Consider the following 26,008-nt stretch of genomic DNA (forward strand, 5'->3'; position numbering starts at 1 on the left):
ACATAATCAAATGTTTCCTCGTCGGGATAGTTGGTTGTTTGCATTTAACACAATTAAACAGCTGATAATAATGATCATTTCTGCCATAAAATACACTGAGTTTATCTGTAATTATCTTGTTTCGGTGGATCGATGTCGGACTCTGCCGCTCAGCTCCGGGTTCACTAAACTTCCCCGTGTCTCACTAACTTCAGTCTCTAGTGCGCACTTTATAAGAGTGTCTGGTAGTCCACCTCTTTTTGTTAAGAGGTGGACTTCATTGGCTTTATGGCAAGCAGCAGTCTCTCCAAGAGAGAGAGAGAGGGGGAGAGAGAGAGGAGGGGGATAATTCATTCAGTTTGCGCACAAAGCGCAGTGGAAATCACCCCGGGGAACGAAGCAGCAGACAGAGGGGAGAGGCAGAGCGGCTGACGGGATGGTTGGAGTGCTGAGAAACACGCACATGGACAAACACACCGCTAGAAACACAACAACTACATCTACCATCACTTTCCTTCACTTTCTCATAATTACTCTGCACTTAGAAGAAGAGGGACACGTTTTGCTGAAGTATTTTGTCATGAACCTTCTCACTGTGTTGACTTTATCCTGAAAGAGAGCGACACAAGTGAACAGTGAGCTCACAGCAGAGGAAGTGAACGGTCCAGATTTTAAGGGTGAAAACCAGCGTGTAGTTTCAAAGCACCGTGGCCTCGGAGAAACGGCTCCGGCAGAAATGACAAATGAGTTGTAATTTATGAACAAGTGTATTGTTTTAACTGTGAGGAGCGCGCGGAGGTTGTGAGTCTGTCTGTGTGTCAGTCAATGAGCGACCCGAGCGCTGCGCGGCAGCACTGCACCTCGGAGCGAGCTGGACCCTAGATACCCCCCCCCACTACCACCACCACCACTCTCCCTCTCCCTCCTCCTCCACCCCATCCACCCCCACACTCCCAGCTCAGCCTCGCGCAGCCCAGCTCCAGCCTCACACACGTCGCTTTTGAGCACTGTGAGACCCCCACCCCCCCTCCACCACCACCACCACCACCACCACCACCCTTCCTCCACCCCCTCGCGCCGCCGCCGCCACCTCTGCCTGCCACCGTCTCTGCGATCCTGCGCTCCTCCAGCGGCTTCACTCCCCTGTCCTCTCACTTGATCGTCCCTCTCGGTGTTTTCAGCGGAGGGGCTGCACGCGCGATTGCGCTATTGATAGCCACTTTACACCGTGTCTGTGGAAAGTCAGCTTCTCTTTCTCCCCCTCGCTCTCCCTCTCTCTCTCCCCCTCTCTCTCTCTCTGTCCTCCTCTCTGGCTGCGCTTTGGTAACCTAACAGGGAGGTGTTAACTACTTTTGCCTCCCGTTATCTCCGGTGCTGCTGCGCAAGAGCCAGACGGGCCAGTGCTGCTGATATTCCCACTCCGCAGAAAAGTTTTCGGTTTGTTGTGAGGATAAAAAAAGAAAGAAGCCGGAAACGAGGAATCGACTGCAAAAGAAGTGGATTGTGCCACGGCGATGTGAGTAACACACTCTTTATGTTGATGTTGATGTTGTTGTTGTTGTTGTTGGGTTTGAAGCGTATACACTTTACGCCTCTACGCCTTTTTTTTCATGTTCCGCCGTCCTCTGTGTTGTGGAAGAGCGTTTCTGCTCGTTTCACTAAACTTTCACGGGGATTGTGCGCTTCGGCTTTGGTGGCTGCGCGCCGCTGTGATTCCACGCGTGGAACTAAAATTTGGAGAAAACAAAAAGTCACGGCACGGTCCGTGTCCGTTTGGACATGGGCTTTTACGCGTGTACGCGTGAGTGCGTATGCGTTTATATCTGTGGGCTACACGTCTCCGTGGGTGAGCGCGCACATGCGAGGTTCCCAAACAAGAAAGTGGCTTCTTGAAAACACTTGAATTGTTGAGTATAGTGCGTGTGTCAGTGACAGTGCGCATACAGTATATCAGTATAGATGAGTGTGAAATGTGCTGCACATACACTCACACACACTGCAGCCAATATTCCAACTTTTCTATTGGTTTTGTCCCAGCTTTTCAGGAAGTAGCCTAGGCTTAAGTCTTTTCGGAATTTTCAATTGCATCTTGAAAAAATAAACTAAAATTATTACAAGCAAAAACATTTTAATACACCTAAGTTCTGTGAGAGAAAATCCTTTCTGAATTCTTCCTGCAGAGCTTTCAGACCATCTTCCCATCAAAACCCAGCAAACTCTCAACAGCCTAATGAACTTCAGTCCTCAGGCCTACTGTTACATATTTGTTTTAAGTAAAAAATGACTACTTGACAGAGAAAGCACCGCTTACAGCTCACCGAATAGTTGTATGGTTTTCAGGGAAAGTTACAATTGCTGTGGAGCACTAAAGCGCTCATAATGACGAGGACATGTGCTTTAACTGCAGCATATTGGCCCCGTTAGTTTTGGTCCAACACAGCCGCTGATGAGGCTGATTTTAACGCATCACCTAACACGGATACAAGTGGAAGACGGATTCCTGCGCAGCACTGTAATAGATTTACTACTTTGAAAATTTGCATATCAATCTTGGATTTAGAGCTTTTCTTTATTTTATTCAAAATGTTGATTAAACCAAACGTCACTTTACCAGTTGAATAAAAACAAATTTACAAAATACCACAAAATAGAAGATAAAGAAGTAGAGAAAAACTCCTCAGATGCACAACAATTTATTCTCGGTTTCGTCCCAAAGACGTTTGAATTCAAAAAGAAGACGTGCTGCTTAAAATGCGCGTGCACGACTACACGCACACGAACGCACACAGACACACACACACACAGACACATACACACACCCCCACACAGGCCTAAACACAGTTGGGAAACACCTGTTAACTAGGGAGCCACTATAATTTACACCCTCCCCCTAAATAAGCAGCGCCCAGCCAGAGGAAGTCCCCGGGGCCTTCCAGCTTCATGGCCGAGCACAGTCAACTCAAGTCGGCTTCCCTGCGCGCCAGGTCCCGCTACTGCTGCGTCGGTATCACCGAATACAACATTCAGTTTTAATTTATATTTTGGCTCACTGCCTCGTCTCGTTAGGATGAAAGGCTTATTGCTTTTAACAGAACCCAGGTTTTTTTTTTCCAGCATTTTACCAAACAACTCCCGCCCTTGTATGAGAGTTTTTTTTTCTTTTGCCCTCCTCATATCCCGCAGCCTACACTCTCGGCTCGGAGGGCGACTTTTTATTTGTATTCAATTAATTTATTTACATAGGTTGACGTTCATTCTCGGAGCTCCGGGCTCACAATTAAAAACGTGGATTGTTTTTATTTCGCTTGTCAGGAATATTTTTCTATCTTGTGTGCTCAGCCTTTTATTCCTGTCCCTGTGCGCGCGCCTTGTTTTAATCACATACATGCATTTTTTTTTTAAACAGACCGACCCCATAGAAGCAAACAAGTGAGTGGTCGCGCACGCGCCCGATCAGCGCTTACTGCTCCACAAAAGCCGCAACAGCCAGAAGAGGGAATAATAAAATTAGTAGTGTGGGAAAAATGCAGCAGAGCCATTAGTAGTAATTTCCAAGCTGAGAAGTTCTCTCAGCGCCAGCCATAAATAGCGCGTAAAAACACACTTTTGGAGCAAAGGTGCGCTCGAGGCGGGTCATTGAACTCACGGCGCTGCGATGATTGAAATATAGTTCCTCAAAAAAGAAAGAAAGAAAGAAAGAAAAATCAGAGCTCCCCTTCAGATTTCAGATCCTGTGATCGTGACGTGAAGATGGATCCCTTCAAATTGATTTTATTGATTGTCAGATCAACCAGCCCTCACTCTTAACGAGCAGCACGGTCGTATTTTATTTTCCAACCAAACACATTAGTGAACAATAATTATCTTTCAAAAGCGCAGGATGAGGAAGCAGGAGAGGAGCCGCAGACCAGTCTTTATTCACATTTAATCACACAGATAGAAGAGGATTTCTACTGGAGTCTGTCCCGGCGCGCGGGCAAAGTTTTCATTTTGTAGCATTTTTTGTAACTAATACAATTAAACCTGCCACAAAAGAATCACCTGCAGCCTATAGTTTTATTTCATCTCATTTAGTTGTAATTATCAGTAGCGTGAGACAGTAAAACTACTGCAGAGCCTATTCTATCTGTAGCTACAAATTAATGAATGTGTTCTTGATCATTAATAATTGTGATGATTAATGTGATCCAGAGAGAGGCTTTATTTCATCTATACATTTTACACACACACACGCTGCTTTTGTAATATACAGTTGAATTGTCTGGATATTTTTAATGACATGTTAATGAGACGTTCAGGGAGATTTTTTTTTTTTTTTTAACCACATTTGTTTTTACTCATAATCAAATGTTAAAAATTTAAAGACTAAATAAAACAAGCCTGTGTTTCCCACAGGACATTGTCTTTTTTTAATTAAAAACAATTAAAGCTGCATTTAATCCACGGCATTTTTGGTCTGATGAAAGTGTTAGTTGGTCTTCTCTGTGAGACGCTGCAGCATCTTCTCGAGAAGCTCTAGGCTCGTTTTATTTCCCGTCTCAGTTTTCAGAGCAGATGATTTATAGGCCGCCACTGAGCTGAACATTTGAACGCGCCTCAAAGGCCTGACATTTAGAATATTGTATAAATGAAAGTGGAAATGATTTTAATTCCATGTGTGTTTTAACTGGAACTCTTATGTCAAGCGGCGCGTTAAAACAGACGGCCAGTTCGCTGTAAAATTTTATGCCACTTTTTAAAATCTAGAAATATGAAGTCAACATTTTTTGACTGAAGCAGGTCGACGGACTTTACGTTGTTCAAGCTCTGTTCTGCACATGTTTCTCAGCCTAATCCAGTATGATGTTTTGGATTTTTCTATAGTAAATCAGATGATATCGTATCTATTCATTCATTTGGGCTTCATCACCTCCTCTTCCTCTTCCTCCCAGAGGAACAGTCTGCAGGCGCAGGAGGAAAAAAGTGTCGAGGTTGTAGGAAAAAGTAGCAAAAGATGATTTATTTGTCAGCGTTTTCGATTCCTCCCCCTCCCTCCTTCCCCCTTCTCCCTCTCTCTCTCTCAGCAGTCAGCTGTTGCTCGCCATTGATCTCCCTCCTTTGCGCAGCCAGAAGTGAACTAAAATTAATGTCCGATTCACACCTCTGTCCTGGATCGATGGCTGCAGGCCCACATGGTTATTTTAATTCGGATCCTGAACAAGCGCCACGTCCGAAATCATAACAACAACAGCAATAAGAAGAAGAATAAGAATAAGAATAAAAAGAAACATCCTCCCACCGGCTTCATTGACTCCCGTAGCGCCGGGGACGATCGTGAAGCGGCTTCAGAATCATATCTACATCAGTGGGACATGTTTTCATCAGTCAGCTAAAAGTCAACATGCTTATTATTTGTTGCTTAAAGTGAAAGTTTTGCAGCTGCTCCAAATGTTTTTCTTCCCGGCCTGTTCTCTGAGGGGAAAGAAAAGAGCGATACATCATTTTAAAAAGCAGCCGCTCTAACTTTTTTTTTTTTGCGCCTTATTTTTTTCTCTGTTTGAATTATATTCAGACAGACAGATGTATAGTACAATTGTAAGAATATTTATATCATAAATATTAACGCGTCAGGACACGCGCATTAACACCCCCTGTCCTCCTCCTCCTCCTCCTCCTCCTCCCCATAACATGACAGTGATAGTAAATTAACCGTGGATCGCTCAGGCTCAGTCGCGACTAGTTTGATGACCCCCCTCGGTCTATTAAGTCCTATCAATATGCACTAATTCCTCATTCTTTATTAAAAGCAGAACCGACTTCTTCTCTACTTCTTCACTCCTCCACCCTTCCCTCCCCCCCAGCCCAGACCCCCCACCCCCTTCACCCTCCCCCCACCCCTTCCTCCGTGAGTGTGTTTTATTATTATGTTGTGCTAATAAACAGCGCGCACGGGAGCTAATTTGACATGCAGACTGTAATTGAAATAAGCGCGTCGCCGGCAAATAACAAGTGTTTGAACACGCAGACAGCAGAGCCGTCTCCCCCCCCTCCCCGTCCCTCCACCCCTCGGAGAGAGAGCGCGCGCGCGTCCTGCATCCTAAAAACTTTGTGTTATTGTTGTCTTGTTATCGCCGTCATAATCACCGTGATTAAGTGTGAAGAGCCGGATGCAGTCATTTAATGGATGGATATTGTTGGTCTGTCTTGCTCATCAAACCAACCAAATGTTTCTCCTCCCTGGAAATTGCAGCCTGTCCGTGACGCAGATTGTGTTTTGGGGCGATTTTGATTGATTTGTCTAATATTCCGTGATCGAACTTGGATGAAAACTTTTGATTTGACACACCATCACTTTGAGTTGTAATATTTATAGCGGATGTATTATTATTGTTTTTTTGTGTGTGAGGCAAATTGACAATTTAAGAATATGTTTTTTTTTTTGTTTTTTTTTTAAATAACTGTGAAAGACATGAAATAATATTAAGCATCTTATATTTAAATGCAAATTGTCAGAAATGTCTGCCTTGAGTATTAATTCAATTATTATTTCTAACAGGAATAGAGTTGTGCTGTGAATCTGCAGTTTATCCTCTGGCCGCAAACATGCATGCAGAGCCAATTATTCCTTTTATTGATGACAGGAAAGGGGAGTAGCTCACATCCAGTCATTTTCTATTGGAAGGAAATCAGTGCACGGAGGGGGGGCACAGCGCCGTGTTTAATGGTCTGATTGCATTGGAGCAGGCAGCCAGTGGTAATGCCGTTACAGAGGATATATCACTCGCAGATGCTATCGGCAACAAGAGAAAGTCAAAGAATTAGCCTAATGGGGAGGAGGGGGGTGGGGGGGGAGAGAAGTTGTGTCGGGTGTCAGACACTTTCTGTTCTTCATATTGCTCTGTGTCTCTTTCTCTCTGTGTGTATCAGCCTCCAAACCCCCCACCACCTTTGCATCCCTCCCACCTCACCGCCACATCATCTCTCTCTCAGACCCTCTTCGTCAATTACACCATGAGCCGGAGCACACAAGCTCCCTGCTTGGAAAATGAGCTAATATTCACCCCCCCCCCCCTGCCCCCCCCACACACACACACACCTCCCTCCCTGACACCCTCCCCCAGAAGACACTGTCGGTGCATTTGCGTCCATCGATTGCAGACAGGCAGTATTTGTGTAGCCTACTTATCATTTTTCTCTGTGCAGCCAGGCAGGAGACGAGACTGATACAGGGGCGCTGATCTGACCGAGCGCTGCATGAACACACACACCTGCAGAAACACACACCTTTATGCATCAGCATGTCCACACACAGGGAGTTTGATATTCACCCCCCCACTGCTCAGCGGCCTGGTGATAAGTTAAACATTTGGTTGTTGGTTGAAACCTTCCATGTCAGAAAAAAAGCACATGCTGCTCTCTATCTGACTCTGACCTTTGACCTCGGAGCGGAGCAGAACCGGTCATTTCCCTGCAGGCGTTAAAGAAGTTTCCTCTTTGTTCGTATTATGATTATTAACTGCACAACAGAGGATTATTACAGCAAAAGCAGTGTACCTGGCAACGCTTTTCCCTTGTTAAACTCAAACTAATTGGCTTGCACTTGCAGGCAGCCTGTAGTACAAATGGGCCAGCCAGCCAGCCAGCCTGTCTGCCTGCCAGCCAGCTAGATTAGTGGCTGCTGTTGTACACGCCGGCACTGCACAGCACAGCAATAAAGAGCCATAGCGGGGCGTGAGCGCTGCCACACACTCACTCTCTGCAGGACAGCAAACAAGCTCCGTCACCTGTCGGTCAGCAACGAGACGCTGATGTCATCCGTCAGGCTTTTTGTGAGTGAGTGTCGTACAAGTTCAAAGTCTTGCGACCCCGAACAGAAACAAGTAAATATGAGGCAAAAGAGTCACAGCCTCCTCAACTGCAGCACAGGAGAGTGTTTGATTTTCAGAACGGGAGGGTGTGTTTGTGATTCTGTCCTCTGTAGACATGAAGTAACTTAGAAATCATTTCAACCTGCACTTTTCCCTTTTTTCCATTATTAATTATCATTTAGTTTCTAAACGTGTACACTTTCCAAAATGCTCTCAGCACAGCTCAGGCCTTTCCAGAGTACAGGCCGGTCCTTGTTGCACCTGACAGCAACCAGGCATGGAGAGTGAAGTGGATTTAGCATCATTTCAGGGAAACCAAAAAAAGATGCTGAAATTTGGTTTACCAATGATCCAAAAATACACGTTGGGGATGGTAATCTATGAGCAGAGGAATGGTGTGCTTTTCCCATTTAGCCTTGTCTGGTACTAGGAATTAGCTAGCGCCACTGAACTGGGCCTCCACGAATAGAAATCCCTGCCACAGGTCAGGGCCGACATCCAGAATGATTTCTGTCTGCTGGCCATGGCTCTGTCTCCAAAATCACAAAGAGTTATTTGAGAAGTAAATCTTCTTGCCTTTTTTTTTTTTTTTTGCTTTTTTGCAAGAATATTGCATGAAAGAAAATAGTAAGAAATAGTCTCTTTAAATCTACCTTGACTAACAACACAAATTAGTGTTGCCTGCTAAGTAGCACCTTCCACAAAATATATCTCTTGTTAGTTGACTGATACAGAAAGCCTGAATTTTCACTTGCACAAGCTTGTCCAATCCTTATTGATTTTGTTGCTGAATATCGCCCAAGTGTCATTATCCACCCCAGGATGATGTGTGTGTCTGTCTATTATTAAATCGTACTGTAATATATATTTTTTCTGCCGCTGCTCATGCATATATCTCCTGTTAACTGCTGCAGCTGTCGACTGAAGCCACTAACCTGCAGATTTTATACCAGAGGAGACGACAGCAACAAAAGAGAGAGAGTAACATACAGCGTATTTGAAAGATTTTTGGAAACAAAAGTTTTAAATTTGGAAGGAAAGACAAGGACAAATAATATGAGAGAGGAAAAGAGAGGGGGTGAGAAGTGTTGGGGGGGTCGGTGTGAGATAAATGGGTGTGATTCTTATTCACAAGGACATTTGAGCTTTGCCTCATGGCCAGACATGAATGAGTAGATTTCAATAGTATCGACTGTTGCTTCGGACATCAGCAAACACGCACGCACACGCACACACACACCTACGCAGGCAAAAGCACAAACACTGCAGTCTGTCTGGAATGCAAAGTGGACCTGTCTGCAGGTCAGGCTCATGCTTTTTATGCTAAACAAGACACACACACTCACACACACTCTACAGACACAGTTTACTTTGTATGTGTGCGTCATGACAGCAAATGTTTAATATCTGACAGCAGGGTTTTAAATAGCAGTGTTGTCTTTGTCTTTTTGGCGAGTGGCGTGTTTTCACATCTGTCTGGTTTTCACTCTGCAGTGTCTGAGAAATGGAGTTTCTGACAAAAACAATTCAAGAAAACACAACAGATGATTACGTCATACACACATGCGCTGTTGTGTGGAAACCAAGTGTCTCACTTTTAGGTTTTCAGATAGTGTTAAAGATTAAATGTTCTGTTGAAGATGATCCTCTCCATGTTTTGTCACTAAACTTAACAAAAGGCCTTATTGCATGAAACATTTTTGACAATCAGGTGTTTGATGTTCCATCCAATAGAATGGCCATGGCTAGAATCATTTTCTTTTTTTCCAGTAATAAAAATGGAACTTATTTTCAGTGATATTTATTATCAGGCTGAAGATATTAACACTTGTTTTACCAACCCTCACCATGCCTCGCCCAAGAGGTTGATAGTTTTGAGAGTTGCCCATATTTTTTTTATTTGTTGAATTTACAGTGGTTAAAATGTATAGTGCTGTAATTACCCTGTGCTGTGCTGAGGCTTGCAGGGAAGGATGAAGAACAAGAAGTACAGTGTATGTATGAGTGTGTGTGTGTGTGTGTGTGTGTGTGTGTGTGTGTGGAGGGCAGATGTCAGTGGCTGTAAATTTTAACTGCAGTTTCTGGCCTTTTTGACATGAACATTTTGTTCTCAGGAGAGTTTTGTTTTCTCTCTGGTGCCACATACTTGAGACGTTCCTCCTTGTTAAATTCCAGATTCAATTATGAAAGCTTGTATTTGGATCAATTTACACGTCCTGAAGTCAGCTCATGATGTATGGTGTAAATCTAAATTGTCTATAGATAGATGACGTGGTGTGTTCAGCAGTGAGATGAGTTGAATGACGCAGCTTGGCATGTCTTGTAATAAAATGTAAAAGTGGCACTTTCACGCTTGTCAACAATCTCTAAATATACCCATGAACCGGGAAGTGCACGCACACGCTCTCTCTCTCTCACACGTACACACACCACACACATTCAGACAGGCCTGCGGTTCTGACTGCTTTTCTCTCTGTCTCCATTAGGAAAAGAAGGAAAAAAAAAGAAACTTCAGCTGCTTTGCTTCCCGATAGTCCACTCACACACACACACACATACACACCAGTCACAGTCGACAAGACATTTTTATAACAATAAAAAAATTGGATTCCTCTTCGTTCCTCTCCAAAACTCAGCAGACACACTGGAAAACTCGATCTGACAAGTTTCTGTGACACGCTGGAACAGCAAAAGCGTTGGTTACACACTCAAAGCAGCCATGCAAGAAAAATATTTATTCCGACCAGTCAACAAAAAGGAAGGCTTCGATGGGACGTGTGCTCTTTGTCACTGCAGTGTACTTATTTGGATCCCATTTCCACCTCCGCTTTTCTGGTCCTGACACTGAGAGCTGCTCGTGCATCGTCTCTCCAACTCCTGATCAAAAACAAGGAATCAGCTGTAACATCTGGAAGACATGTTATTTTAGTTTACATGGGAGGGACCCTTATTTTGAAAAGCCGTCATTCTTATTAGTAGGTAATAAGTATAGGTATTAAGTAAGGTTTCAAAAATGACGGTTACCCCTGAAATTTTGTTTTGATCAGCCCAACAAGCAAATAATATTCTATCATGATACTTCAATAACAATCATAATGTTTGGTGGCCATAGTTACCAATTATTTCACATAGAATCTGTGACTGCTCCTGAACCCCCCCCTCTCCTCTCAGTATCTCATATTCCCTGAGTGAAATTTCCCCTCAGAATGATGTTAAAGCACATTGTTGTTGACACTGCAATTTCACCAACTGCTACAACATTGTCACTTAAAGTGCAGATTTGACGTGAAAAGCCCTCCTTGCTGTTTGTGTTTAATATCGCACTGACAGCTGTATCATTCTTGCACACTGTAATCAAATTATGACAGCGTGGTAAATGTTCCCCCGTGACATTTTCTATTATAAAATGCATATACCCGGTGTCAGACAATGTGTGGGTGGTATCCCTAAGTGGCAAATGGGATTGTAAGTGGCACCGACACGTATGTGTGAGCGTGTGCGCACGCGCGTGCCTGTGTTAGATGTAATTGCACTTTGCGTATTGATGATATGCACAGGTGTGTGTCATCTCATTATGACTGGTGGAAAACATCACCGACTTTTAGCAACTTTGTGACACCTCAATTAGTGTGATATTACAAGCATAGTTTGAATATATTGTAAATTATGCATTGAGCCAAACTATGTTTAAAATGATTAATGGATGCAGAAGAGAACACAAAACAGACACGCACTCTCCTCTCCCTCTTTTGGTTCCTCCAATCCTTTCTCTTCCTCCTCTCCTTTCCTTGTCTCCTCTCCTCTCGCCGGAATACCCAGCATCCTCTTATTGGATTGGCTGCTTCACGTTGGCGGCCCTTCGCTCACCACCCCTCGGCCTGCTGGGTAATGATAATAAAATTGAAATATCCCGGTACTTATCAGTGTATTACCTCCCTATCAACACCTCCGACACACTCCTACTTTAGAGGTTACACAGGAGAAAGCGTGATCTGATCTACAGCGCGAACAGAGGGAGAGGGAGAGAGGACACCGGCCGAGAAAAGTGAGAAAGACAGAGAGAGGGGAAGAGGAGGAGGAGGAGGAGGAGGAGGGGGAGTAAACTGATAGACAGAGAGAGAGAGGGAGGGGAGAAAGACAGAAAAGAGAGGAGTTTGTCATGGCTACATTTCCAAGGTGCTATTTCGAGGAGGGATTGTTGTAGGTAGAGAGAGAGAAGGGTGAAAAGAGGGGGAGGAGGAGGAGGAGGAGGAGGCGTGTAATGTGACTCTGTGGCATCTGTCCAGACCAGAGGCGTGTTAGCGTAAGCCGTTCTCAACACTCCACACTGGCCTACTGTACATTTGTGGTAATGTAAAACATCTCACATCTCTCCATCTCTCCCTCTGTCTCTGGGCCCTGTCCTCTCTCCTCACTCTTGGCAGTTGTTGGTGTGTGTGTGTGTGTGTGTGTATGTGTGTGTGTATCTTTGTGTGGGAGGTGGAGGAGCGTGCCAAAGCCGAGATCAGGTTTGGAAATTGATTTGAATGAGTGTTGTGGACAGCTGATAGCTATAAAAGATTTTCTCCTTTCATTTCCCAGGGAGTTTCTCCTTTGATGTTGGCTGGTAGTCAACGCAGCTTTGAAGCTCGTCTAGAGCAGGCCAAGGCTGCTACTTGATACTGTGTGAGTTTGTGTTTGTTGTGTGTTTATGTATGTGTGTGTGTGCACATGACTTAATGTTTCACCTGTTATGATGATATAACTGACAAATTTATCAGATACTATATAAAAAAAAGCAGGGGAAATTATCTATGATAACCTACTCGCATTCCGTCAGTCACCTGTTTTTTTATTAATATTTTCTTTATCCTGAGTGACGCACAAAATCCCACAGTCACTTATGTACTACAGGCACATCTTTACCTGCCCTAAATCTTAGCATATTGGCTGCTTAACAAGCCAGCCACCTTCAAATTGCCCTTTGGGGATAAGAATCTCTGAAATGTTATTTTGTCGTTTCATCGGCTGCCTCTCTGCGTTCCTCAGACCGACCAATCGCACGCTCCGATCTAATCCCCAGGAGGTAGGATTCTAGTCTGTTGCCACGGATGCCGAGGGGTCGCTGGGTCAAGTACGGCTAATTTATTCACTCAGTCAGATTTCCTCTGGCTCGTGGATGGCAGATGGAGAGGTCTGATATGATATCACCCAACTGAATCACCCAAGGGAGAAGAGGGAGGCAGAGATTGCAAAGAGAGGGAGAGATGGAGGGATGAGAGGAGAAGAGATTGACAGAGAGGATGTAAAGAGAAAGGAAGGGCAGATAGTAAAATTGGGGAATTAAAAGTGGTTAGATAAAGAGATAGGGGGAGAGGGTAGCATAGCTTGCAAAAGTATGGAGAGTGTTCGCCCCAGCGAGTCGGGTGTCGAGCTGAACATTGAGCCACATAGCCTCTTATCAGATGTGTGGTTGTGGGTGAAGTGTGGATGTGTGTGTGTCCTTATCTTAAGACAAGTGGTTCTGGTCCAATAGATCCTGGAAGATGGTAGGAATAAGCGGCTTAGACCGAGATCTGAGATGGAAGAGGGAGGGAAAAGAGATAGCGCTAGAAGATCAGAAGAGGAAATGAGGATGGAGAGAAGAGGAAGAGGAGGAGGAGATGGACAGATTAGCAGGGGTGGAGGACAAGGAGGGGACATTTGGAAAGAGATGAGACGTGGAGGGTTGTGGAGATCGGAATGGAAAAAAGTGATGTGGAAACAGTTTGGTGAAGTTTTTTTTTTTTTTTTTTTAGAGAGAGCAAAGGAGAAAGGGGAGGGGCAGAAGTTTGGGGTTGGAAATAGTTCTTGGCTTTTTGTCAAAGGACAGGGATTTACAGGATTTGATCAACAGTGACACTTTTTCCCAAGAGTTTTTCAATCCGTAGCTTCAACAACAGTATCCGCCTAAGAACACTGTGTCCCCAAAGGCTTTGACTTCAAGTCTTGACTCCCAGTAACTCCTCTATTAAAAGATTTCCACTCAACTCTCCTCCTTTCTGCTACATACAGATTGAGGACAAGACATGTCTCCTCTCTTTGAAATTACCTATCATTAAAACAAGACGACGGGGTCGAAGAGAAATGTGAAAGAGATTTGAGTGAATATAAAACACCAAGGACCTGATTTTAAGTAGATTTATAGTAAAAATGTCTAATATGGCAAAAATCACAAGGATCTCTGAAGACAGCATTTGTCAAAGTGCAGGTCTTGTCTTCCAGTTATATAACGTGTAATTATCTTGGCTCATCACAATTCAAGTCTAAATGGGTGTAAGCAGAGTGTGTGGGTTAGAGGTTATGTTGCACTGTCTGGTTCACCAGGCAGAACAGGTGAGACAGCTGCTCTTGTTTGAGATCAAGAACACATTCCGACTGCAAGTGGTTTCTCTCACTCCTATTGATGTCCAATGAAACTAAATCTGATCTCTGAAACTGAACTCATGCTTGTTTTTTTGTGTCCCCTCAGTGTGGAGACCACATGAAGATGAGGAACCAGCTTTGATGCCCACCATCCAAGGATTCTTCCCAAAAAACACTGTCCAAAAACGGCTTTTACTCAGTTAACCCAGGAGGCAAACCTTCTTCTTGAAAACTCATTGCACCTGTTCCAAACTGTGAAGCCTGTAAATGACTGGACAAACCCAGTGGCACCTGGCATGGAATGATCTGAACTGAACTGACTGGAGAAAGATCAACTCTCTTTAGTTCTGCTGAAGAGAGATGAACTGAATATAATATAACCTGAACTGACATTGGTAGACATTCATTAATTTCTTGAAGAATAAGCTTGTTTCTTATGAATGGCTCTTTTGTGAGCCCCTTCCTCCAAAAACCTGACGTGTTTATCTGACTCTCCAAACCAGATTCCCTTAATTCCTCAGACCCTCTCCAAGGGTCTTGGACTTTCTCCAGTCTCACTGTGGAGGAATCATTTCCTCCTTTTCCCCCCAAAACCCTAGCAAACTTTTTTTTCCGTCCAGACATGGACCTCCATAGAGCAGCCTTTAAAATGGAGAGCTCCTCCTACCTTCCCAACCCCTTGGCCTCCCCAGCCCTGATGGTCCTGGCCTCCACCGCTGAAGCTTCTCGCGATGCCTCTATTCCCTGCCAGCAGCCACGCCCATTTGGCGTCCCAGTTTCTGTTGAGAAAGACGTCCATTTGCCATTTAACAATGGCTCGTACACTTTTGCGTCAATGTACCACCGCCAAGGTGCAGTCCCACCAGGATTCCCCAACAGGGACTTTCCTCCGTCCCTCCTCCACCTCCATCATCAGTTTGCCCCACCTAACCTGGACTGCTCGCCAATCAGCATGCTGAACCACAGCGGCGTTGGTGCCTTCAGACCTTTTGCCTCACCTCCAGACGATCGGGACGGGGCACCAGGTGGGTATCAGTCTGCGTTCACCCCGGCTAAGCGCCTCAAAGGGTGCCTGGATGCAGAGGCTTCACCCCACCTGCGCTACTCTGATGCAGAGGGGAAAGAGTATGACTTTGGAGGCTCTCAGATCCCTCCCGGAGGCTCACCCAGCAGCGCCCTGAAAGCCGTGGAGGACAGCGGAAAAAAGATATTCGCCATGTCAGGCCTCCTGTCTGATCGAGAGACTTCCTCCAGCCCTGAGGACCGCATCGAGCGCTGTGAGTAGAACTTTATAACTGTTCTTTATTGCACTAAAGCAAATTGCAACCACATTGAACTGTGCATACAGATGGTGTTACAAATCACACGACAACCCTAAATAACTGATTTCATACACAATCACTGAGAGAACTGTGACTGCCGGATGTTGTGTGTGATGTGAAATACATGCTATCATCTTCACAGTCCATCGCTCCAGTAGAATCTGGACTTAGAGACTGTGAAGCTGCTATGGAGGCTTACCATACACAACATTAATATAACATTTTATGTTGGGTTTTTCTATAATACCTATATGTCACCCACTTGTATATGAAATTAAGACAAATTATTGGCCCTTACTGCATAAAAACAACAAATATATTCACAAACCACACAGTTTGACTTACACAAGTTCCAGTGCAGATCAAATTTGCCTCAATATGCTCCTGTAAAATGATGTGTTATTTTGGATATTGTGGTGAGGCATTGTTGAAATGTCTATTATCAATTTCAACTTATTATAAATGTACACAAACTCCTAAAGGCACAGTTTATGATATTGTAGTCTTGCATCCAGTGCAACATTTTCACATGCTACACTTCCAATACTCATCCCGCATTATAATATAACCATACTCTAGGACTGTTCTACAGACAACTCTGATCCTTAAAGCTGCAAACAAGAAGTCTGAACTCTCATATTAAAAACCAAAGCACAATTTGTTACATTTTCATAAAAGACTAGCTCTACACACGCCAATACACAATCCCATCTATGTTCTCTTGTCATCATCTCTCCTGGCTCCTCCTATCCTTGTTTCACAAGCCCACAAGCTCCGCTGGTCACATTAACATTCACTAGTTGAAGGATGCCATTTGGCCCTCACGCACTGGGAATCTGATTAGTATTTGTGTGTGTGTGTGTGTGTGTGTGTGTGTGTGTATGAATGACTGGTTCAGAGACCGGCCATGCTCTTTGCCATCAGCATTCATCATAGCTCTATGCTGGCAGCCCCGTTGCCAAAAGATTTACCCACATACCCAAAACGTTGGCAGACCATGTGTGAGTGTGTGAGGGTGTGTGTGTGTGTGTGTGTGTACTAAAAGGGAGGTGGGAGAAGAGTTGTAAGAGCTCCAATACACAAACACACAAGCATGCACAAACACTCTTCCAGACACACAAACAGCTCTCAGCTTGAGCACCGACATCTCCTACACATGTCAACAAGCTGCATCGGATCTTGGTGACAAATTAGGAAACACACACACACACACACACACACACACACACACAGACGTGCTCATAGTGTCTTTCTCTCTCTCTCTCTCTCTCTGCATTTTTAACAATTCACCCGCTCCTCTTCTCCTATTATTTATCTCCTTTTTTGCCCCCACTCTTCCTTTCGCTCCACCCACCTTCATCTCTCAGTGTGTGCGTGTTTGAGTGTGTGTGTGTGTTTGAGGGATGCATCCTTGATGGAACATATGAGGGACAGAGGCGACGACCTGAGACTGATCCGATAAAAAGACCACCGCAGGAGAGACAGAGAGGGTGAGAAAGAGAGGGATGAAATTGGGAAAATGATACCCGGCGGCTGACTGGGGGGAATGAGAAAAGAGGAGAGAGATATCAAAGAGTGCATAAAGTCGGAGAGGGATAAGACAAGAACAAAGAGATAAGAGGAAAGAAAGAGTGCTACTTGAATAGCATATTTTAGAGACACTGGACTGATGGTTTAATTTAAAATCCAGATCTGTTTCATGTGCATTTAAACCTCTTGTGTTTATAGCAGCACACATAATGGTAAAACTCTGTGGTAGTGTGAGTGGTGAGTATGTCGGTGCCATACGTGCCACCTTATCACTGCAGATTCATGAGCACTAAGACTGAAGCCAGAAATAGAAAGGGAGATGGGTGCAGGGCTCCTGTGCTGTCTTTTGGAACGGCTGAATCTGTATCTAATCAGGTTAAATCTTGGCACAAGTAGCCTCCACCTCTACCATAGGCTTCTAATGCAATTGGATGTGCAGAGGCACTGCTTACAGAAAAGAATTATGGGTTCTCCTTCACTGGGTTTGGCTGTCCAGTGGAGGCGTAAAGAACAAACAACACTTTGGTACAATCCCATGAGGACATGCGCTCTGGCTGCTTCACACACACATTAGCTAACTAGCAGCCTCTGTGTGCTGCTTCACACTTTACAGTAGCAGCTTCTCTGGCAGTGAAAAGAGGTTTATAATGCCCTGCATCACACAGTGTCATCACAGATTCCTAAACAACTTTAACAACAAACAAATATTTACAACTAGTACATTAAATGTGTCTTAGGTTACTCAACTGATAAAGGTGCATTCACAGCAGCATGACGTAAATTGTAGTCTGAACTTTGAACCACTGTGTCATTAATTATGTATCTTATCTCTGCTAATATTATTTACATGGACACAATCTGCATAGTCATTAAATCACTCCCTATTAAAACAGGACAGGAAATGCTTAGTTTTATCATCAACATGAACTATGTGGAAGTGTGTCACAGTCTCAGCCCTCACATGATGATTGTTAGTCACTGACTGCCTATACCCAGAAACTAGAACAGTTCTGTGAAATCATCTCCACTTCACCTCTGGAGTTCTGATCACGTCGACTGAGGGTAATTTTCTGCTCTCAGCTCTTCATGAGTAAATGGCTTAGTTGTTGTGAATTCTGATGCTATTTTCAGTGACAATTGAAGCATTAACACCTGGATTTCAACTTTATTTATTTATTCCAACTTGATCACATGAATAATAATACCATTAATCCGTGTTTCAACTCCACTGGGCATCTTAGAAAACTCCCTGGCAGAAAAGATCGTCACTGTTTATACTTCTGCATCTTCTAAGTATGTGGTCAGTCTGGACACGTGTTTGTTTGCTGATTGTTGGCAAGAATCACCAGCCCCCATGCTCCCAATGGTTGGCTTATTGATTGTTTGATTGATTGACTGATTGATTGAATGACCTTTATTGTCCACATCAGTGGAAATCTGTCTTCAGCTTCTCCCAAAGTGTAATGTACCATTAAATGTACAACATTAGTGCCAGTTATCAGTTATCAGCATACTATACTGTAGGTTGAAGAATTTCCAAACAGCAGCTGTAACACCGTTACAGGACATGTAACAAGTCCCTGATGCAGTCATTTAGTGTTGGACGCCTGTGTGTCAAATGGGATAAAGACTTGTTGTATACAGTATGTCCTTGCCGGTCAATTCATTAAATGTAGAGTAAAAAACAAAAACTACCATATAAACTTCACTGCAGATGAATTTAAGTGACCAGATATTAAATGTGATGCAGATCCTCAGCACTACTCCTTTTAAATCTTCCTTGCATTCATCCATTATCTGATCACAATCCAATCACCTGTCACACAGGTTAATCCTGGATGTGAAGGTGATGGCGGCTGCTTTGCCTCATATATATATATATATAAAAAAAGGATATTAAACAACTTGAAAACCCCTCCAACCCTAACTTCCCTGAACGGCGCTCTGTGGAGCTCACCACGTGCCCCTCCAGGCAACAGTGGCCTACTCTGCGCTAAGCCTTCCCAAATCCCTGCACCGCACCGACAGGCACGTCGGCTGTTAACTAAACCCGCTAACCTGTCAGCCGCTAAACCAGAGCATAAAGGCCCCATCATGCCTTAAGAGGACTATGCATGTCATATTATTGTAAAAGCTATTACCATTTACTGTATTCACACTGGGTTTTAGCAGGAGAGTGAAGGGATACAAAAGGGGGGTTTTACAGTAAAAGAGAGAATGGAATTATGGGATGTGTGATTGGAATTAATGGGAATGTTGACAAGTGAAACAATCCGCCCGCGTCGTGCACTTTTGTTTGTTTGCAGAGGGGATTTGATGTTTTTGTGCGACGTGTCAATGCGGAGGTTTGTGTGTGTGCCATCTCTCCATCATTTTTCCACCCCCCCTCCTTAACCCCCATAACTCCTCTCCATGTGTGTGTGTGTGTGTGCATCTCCCCATATGAGTGTGTGACAGCTGTAGACTGTGTACATTCTGTAGTAAGTTTGTTTACATTCTCTGTGCTCTCCACATTTACAAGGCTGAGAGATTTATACTTGAACCTGACCCTGAATACCTCACCCAGCTTCTCTTTCTTTCTTTCTTTCTTTCTTTCTTTCTTTCTTTCTTTCTTTCTTTCTTTCTTTCTTTCTTTCTTTCTTTCTTTCTTTCTTTTCTTTCCTTTGCTTTGCTTTTCTTTTCTTTTCTTTAAAATTACAGTAGACACTCAAAAAAGACCAGAACGTCATTTAGATGACAAATGTACAAATGAAAAAAAAGAAGCAGGAATCTTTGGCAGGAAAAGAAAGAAAACACAAATTCTTTAAGCACGGAGCGAGGGAAAGGAACGTATGTGGACAGGGGGGTGGGGGTGAGATAAAAGAAGGGATAAAAGCAATAAGGGAAAAAAGAGCGATGTGGGAAGGAAGCAGGAGGACGGTGAGATGTTGAGCTGAAATGCAGATCCCATCTGCCTGACTGAAATAAAAGCAGAGGAATTCTTCTGACAGGTAGACGGTCATAATATCCACAGTAACCGACTGTACTGCACAAGGCTTTTTAGTTAAATAACTCTGATGCACAGGCACAATGTAGCTTCTTTGACTGCAACTTATTCCCATCAACATATAACAGTTTTAATGTTTAACCGAGTGCATCAGCCACAGCTGTTAAAACACACAGCGAGAGGCCTCCTCCGTCTTTCCTCTGTTCTTTTTTTGGTGTTGCCTCCTTTCTTTGTTTATCTTTATCTTTTTTTTCTCCTCCCTTGTGCACCGAGCAAATGTCATGTGCGTTGTTTCTCTCGGGGTCTCAGAGTAGCAACAAACTGTGGATAGCTCAAAAGAAAAAGAAACAAATGGAAGTCGCAGCAGAAAAAATAAACCGGGGGGAAAAAATAGAGTTCTCACACAGAGAAGATGGATGAGGCTAATTCTGATCGTGATGGATGACAGATTTAGTTTTGGATTCTTGTCTCCATCTTGTGATGATGCTGATATTTTACTGTGCTAATCTCTGCACAGACCACCTGTCAATCAAACATTTTGGTTAGCATCTGGATCCTCATGCACACCCCCCTGTCATATCCCCTCATTTTCATTTCTCAGTGTGAGTTTCCCTGCTTGCTGTGGCATCTAAGGGGTTAAACACCCGGCCAAGGAGACACAAACGCTCATCCTTCTCCTTGTCCTCACAAAAATCTCCCCTCCCTCACCTCCCCCCCTCCTCCTCTACCCCACCTCCATCTCTGCCTGTCACGGTCTAGTGGCAGGGTTAAGTTAAGTAAGAGTGTTCTAATAATTAGGACTGGGACTCGCCTGCCCGTGTGTGTGTGTGTGTGTGTGTCTTCCTGTCAGTGCTTAGCCAGATGTTAAAAGGCTTGTCCCTCTCATGTTGCCTCCCTGTCAGTCTCCTGTGCCACACACACACACACACACACACACACACACACACACACACACACACACACACACACACACATACACACCAGGGACTGTCCTACTTGTGGTGGCTTTGTTTACCCCCAAGTGTGTGCCCTTCTGCCCTTCTGGCAGCTCCCCCAGGGTGAGGAGTGTGTGTGTGTGTGTTTCCCTGTCAATACCCGTCCTCCACATATCTGATCCATCCATATATGCACATACTGACTAGTGGAAACTAATGGTACCAATTCATTGTGAGTTTGGGAAATGAAACGTTTGTCTTTGTCTATTAAGGGGAGACACTACAGGTGAATAGGGTAAAAAAAAAAATTAAATAACAGATATTACCATGAAACTTCCCAAGTTTATCACTTACATTAAGACATATTTTTTTATATTACAAGTTTTGTCAAATTTATGTTTGAATATGTAAATGAGGCAATATCTGATGGAATATGCGCTAATTTGCATACATTTCCAGAACCCGAAATCTGAAAAATGGAAAAAGCCCCTTTTAAAAATTCTTGTTTTATTTTGTTGACATATTAGAGGGGATTTTGGATATCTCTTTTTATCATTCAAAATTTGCCATGTTTTGAGGAATAAAATGTTGTATAAACCAGGCTTTGAATGATATATCAACAATCCCCTCTGTAAAACCCATCAGAATATAGACAGGAATAAAACTGGAAGGTTTGGTGTCTGTAAGTGTTGCTGAAGTGGAGATTTTGGGCTCAGAGTCTGAGGAAAAACTCATTTTGAGAAAACGGCCTTTAAAGACTTGTACTGGGGGCAGTGTTTAGCTCAGTTGGTAGAGCCCATGTGTTGAGGCTGTAGTCTTCGCTGCAGGCGACCCGGGTTCGAATCCCGCGCCGAGCGGTCCTATCCTGCGTGTCATTCCCCCTCTCTCTGCCTCCCATTTCCTGTCTCTCTCTGAACTATCCTGTCAATTAAAGGCAAAAAAGCCCCTAAAAATATATATATATATATAAAAAAAAAAGACTTGTACTGTAAATTCCATAGATTGTTAATGTAAATCATACTTTTATAATTGGTTGTGGATATGGAGGAAATGACCATTTTTGGAGCCTACATCATTGTTCAGGAGAGAGAGAGCTTTACAATGATATCTGACATGACCTGGGTTAGATAACAAGCACAGCACAGTATGTCACAGTAGCATGTTATCTTTTGGCAAATTTAGGAGAAATCTACTGACGAAAGAGACAAAATGAAGTAAAATAACCACCTTGATGTGGATTTTCTACCATTTCTTTTGACTTTTCTGAAAGAATACATGTTAAGGAAGAAAAATAGGCCAAATCTCAAAATTGATCAGTGCATGAAAAAACAGTGTTTGCCTCTAGTGTCTCGCCAAACATTTAAATTGATGTATTTAAATGAAATTAGGACTAAAAGAAACATTTTCTCTGCTTCTGTTTTTCAAGCCATTCCTTTCCCCCCTCCCTTTCTCTCTCTTGAAGCTGTTAACTGGAAGCAAGTAGCAATTGTCTATGTGCGCATTGATGTGTGCGTACACCCATGTGTGTGTGTGTCACTTGGTGTGAATCCTGTGGCCATTGTTGCGACGCTGCGCAGATCAAGGATTAGTCGCTTCCTGTCGAGCCTTTTGTCGGCCCAGCCACTCCATTTGGACACAGATCACTGTCTGTGTGTGTGTGTATGTGTATGTGTGTGGTGGAGTAGGTTACACAAATGAGCCACAGGAGCTGGTGTAAACCAAATGAAGGGAGGAGAGAGGATGAGATGAGAGGATTCCCTCTGTGGCACGCTGCAGAAATATTCCTCAGTCTCAAAAAAAAAGAAGAAAGTCATTTCATCTTGTTTTCACTGTGATTTGTAAAGACGCACCTGCTGATTATGTGGCATAACACTGCACTTCCCTTATTCCCACTGCTGTTTTATTAGATTCGGGAATTTTTTAGAAACAGTGGAAACTTGTAAAACTCAGGCTGTTCATTGTGAGGACAGGATGTCACTTTGCATCCTGGGAATTCTCTAAACAGGTTGCTTTGAAGTGGAAAATGAGCATTTGTGTAGCGCACACAGACACCGTCTCTCTGTCTCTCTCTCTCTTTCACACACACACACACATGCACACACAGAGAGCCAGGTCCGTAACGTCCCGAGCTCCGGAATTCCACTTTGTTCCCATGGTGATGTCAGCTTCGGCCAATAAAAACCCTGCGTTAAAACTCCACTGAGCCTCATACAACGGCAGCACACCTGGCAACACAGCACACATTTAGCTTTTAATATCTGTACACACACTCGCACACACACATGCTCGCACACACACAGGCTCACATAAGGTCATGGCGTGCCTCAGCCCTGAACTTTTCTGTGTTTTACATTGTGTAACAGTCAGTGAACTCGGTGAGAGATGCAGGATTACTGTGCAGCGCAAAAGCTCATTGATTTTTTTTTTTACTTTACTCACAGTTAAAGGGACATTGTGTAACTTCTCCTGTTATCTATTCACGAAAATCGATTATTTAGTTCAAAAGTGTGTTTTTCATTAATCAGTAATCACCTCCATCAACAAACTGAAGTGTTCCGGTAAGCTCTGAATTAGCCGTTCATATCATTCATATCTACATGGAGCGGGTAAGCTCGGTGCTGGCTGCCATGTGGTGTCGCCATGTTTTTACGTTCAGTGGCAGCGTGACGGTAGGAAACCACGGAAACTCACCGGAGACACCGGAGCTGTCGGCTCAGGTCGAGGTGGCGTCTGTGAAAAGTCACCGCGGTAACGCAGTGAGGAGGAATGGAGCGTTACACTGATGCTGCATTCACGTGCAGTCAGGCAGACGGCCGTCAGTAACAAACCAGATGTCATTTTAGTCACAGAAGTCGAGAGAAAGCCGGTAAAACGTGGGTCAGGTAAACAATATGACATCGCCATGACAACATATTGTCACGTGTATTGTTTTGCCTCGTGCTGACGGACCACTTGTTTACTTGTTTATGCCGTTACGTGCAGCGGCTGTTGTCCGTCTGCTGTCTACCCAATTTCACGTGAATGCAGCATGAAAAATACAATTGAGTTTCTTGCGATATACAACCGCAACGCTAGATGGGAGTAGTTCCTACACAATATAACTTTAAATATACTGAAGCTTCTGTAATTGCCAGAGGTGAAATAAGTCATTGGAAGGAAAAAAAACAAGAAACAGCCCCTTCATGTTTATTCTCCTCAGTAAAGACATTTACATCCTGACTGAACCAACCACAGTGTCCCAGTTGTTGTGAGAGTGATGGAACGTGCCTCCTAATGCAGATGTGTTAAAAGATTCTCTTCTCTCCAGTCGTCCTGCCGCTGCCTCTCCCTTCCTCTTCTCTCTCTGTCCTCCCTCCCTCCTTTCTGTCCTCATCTCCTTCTCTCCTCTCCTCACCCCCTCCTCCCCTCCTCAGTAATCTAATCTGCAGCCAGTTTGTGGATGCAGTCTAGTGTGACAACCCCCCCACCACCACCACCCTCCCCTTGCTTTTCTCACTTTCACACACACACAAACAGCGGGCCCGTTTCCAAAAAGAACCCACTTGCTTGGCAGAGGGGGTTCCACCCCCCCCACCCCTCCCTGTCTTGGTCACACCTTCTTTAATATTGAATTATTCATCAAATCTGATTGGTTCCTGCTGATGGCGGCCATGATGCAAGCCAACAGTTTGTGTGTGTGTGCATGAGGAGAGAAGGAGGAGGTGTTGTTCGTTCCTGATCGTTAGCTGTTCGTAATGCACTGTCGCTTCACAAAGCTGGACTGGCCTGCGCGCGCACACACACACACACACACATTTTTTTACGTGACAAAGAGTGACTTTGCCTCCTGCACCTGTAGCGTTTAGGAAGTGAACGCCGTCTTTGTACAATTATTGTGGAATTTTTTCAGTTTCATATTTGAACATGAACTATTTATTTCTTTTTAGTGAAGTTGAGGTTGTGGTCAGTCATAAAGTCTCCTTTTATCCTATCATCACATTTGATTTATTCCTCTTTTGGTTTTTAAAAGTTTCAGCCCCCCCCAAGCGAAGCAAAGCCGAGCGTCTGCAGCTGCAAAAAGTCCCTTAGAAAGGTGAAAGAAATCAATAAAGGGTGTTTTCTATGCATGCCTGTGTGTGTGTGTGTGTGTGTGTGTGTGTGTGTGAGAGAGAGAGAGGGGGGGGGGGGGGGGGGGGGACATACTGTGATGATTTGCATGCACCAGAATCTATACTATTCAATATTGGGAGTGCAGTGTGCAGAGACTTAAAGGTCTCACAGAAGTATGTTTCCTGTTTTATTGCCATCGTTTATTCTCTATGTCATCCACTTTTCAAGTCAGGACATTCTGATGAAATCTGTTTCTAAAATGTCCCACCCTGATCCCTGATCCTAAGGCCCACGCATCCTGACAGGCTGCCCCCCACCTGAAGGCCATCTGCAAACACTGCTTTAAAAGGGGATGTCCTACTCGCTTATCTGCAGTAAAGGTGCTTTAGCTCAAAACATAACGGTGCATATCTCTCCTGCGGCATGATCGGGTTTATCCACCGTATTTTCCCCACACTCCCGGTGTCTGTGTGTGTGTGAAATTGCATTCATGCCGCGGGCTTTGTTAAAGGCATAAACAGTCGATGATCACGGATTTGCCTGCACTTGAGAGAAAAGACGCGGATAAAGAAAGATGAGTGTGGCGATTGTTTGTGCACGTGTGTGTGTGTTCGGTATCTGCAAACGCCTCACCAGCCACTTCACATTGACCCTGTGGTGCCTCTGCATATCTAAAAGGCATTAGAAGGACACACCGGTGGACAGACCCACACCGGTGGGGTTTTTTTACCCCCCTCCTTGTGTTTGAGTCTTTACCCCTGAGCCAAGGCACCGCACTCTGAGTTGAGGTAGCCAGTAGCCACCTTTGTTTCAGCTCATTTAATGGAGTTCTGTTTTGTTTTTTTAAACATGTCGTTATTACTTTTTCAATTTATACAGGAAAAGCTTTGTACAAAAGCATAAAAGTGCTTTATACTACACAGAACGTGGTGAACA

The 26,008-nt window shown here is 44.0% G+C and overlaps 1 protein-coding gene across 4 annotated transcripts in view; it reads left to right on the forward strand.

Annotated features, from left to right (window-relative positions):
• The first annotated feature begins 966 nt into the window (after positions 1 to 966).
• Positions 967 to 26,008, forward strand: part of rnf220a (ring finger protein 220a) — a 177,174-nt gene continuing 152,132 nt past the window's right edge. For 3 of the 4 annotated variants that reach the window (XM_085806024.1, XM_085806025.1, XM_085806027.1), the window contains exons 1-2: positions 1,072 to 1,495; positions 14,317 to 15,487. In XM_085806024.1, the coding sequence (XP_085662150.1) occupies positions 14,833 to 15,487 (655 nt within the window). In that variant the 5' untranslated portion in view covers positions 1,072 to 1,495; positions 14,317 to 14,832. Of the gene's footprint in view, positions 1,496 to 14,316; positions 15,488 to 26,008 lie in introns of all 4 variants that reach the window. The other variant, XM_085806026.1, reaches the window with a different exon arrangement.

This window comes from Trachurus japonicus, chromosome 17 (assembly GCF_045865225.1).
Source record: "Trachurus japonicus isolate A0001 chromosome 17, Traja_1.0".
NCBI classification, from domain to species: Eukaryota; Metazoa; Chordata; class Actinopteri; order Carangiformes; family Carangidae; genus Trachurus; species Trachurus japonicus.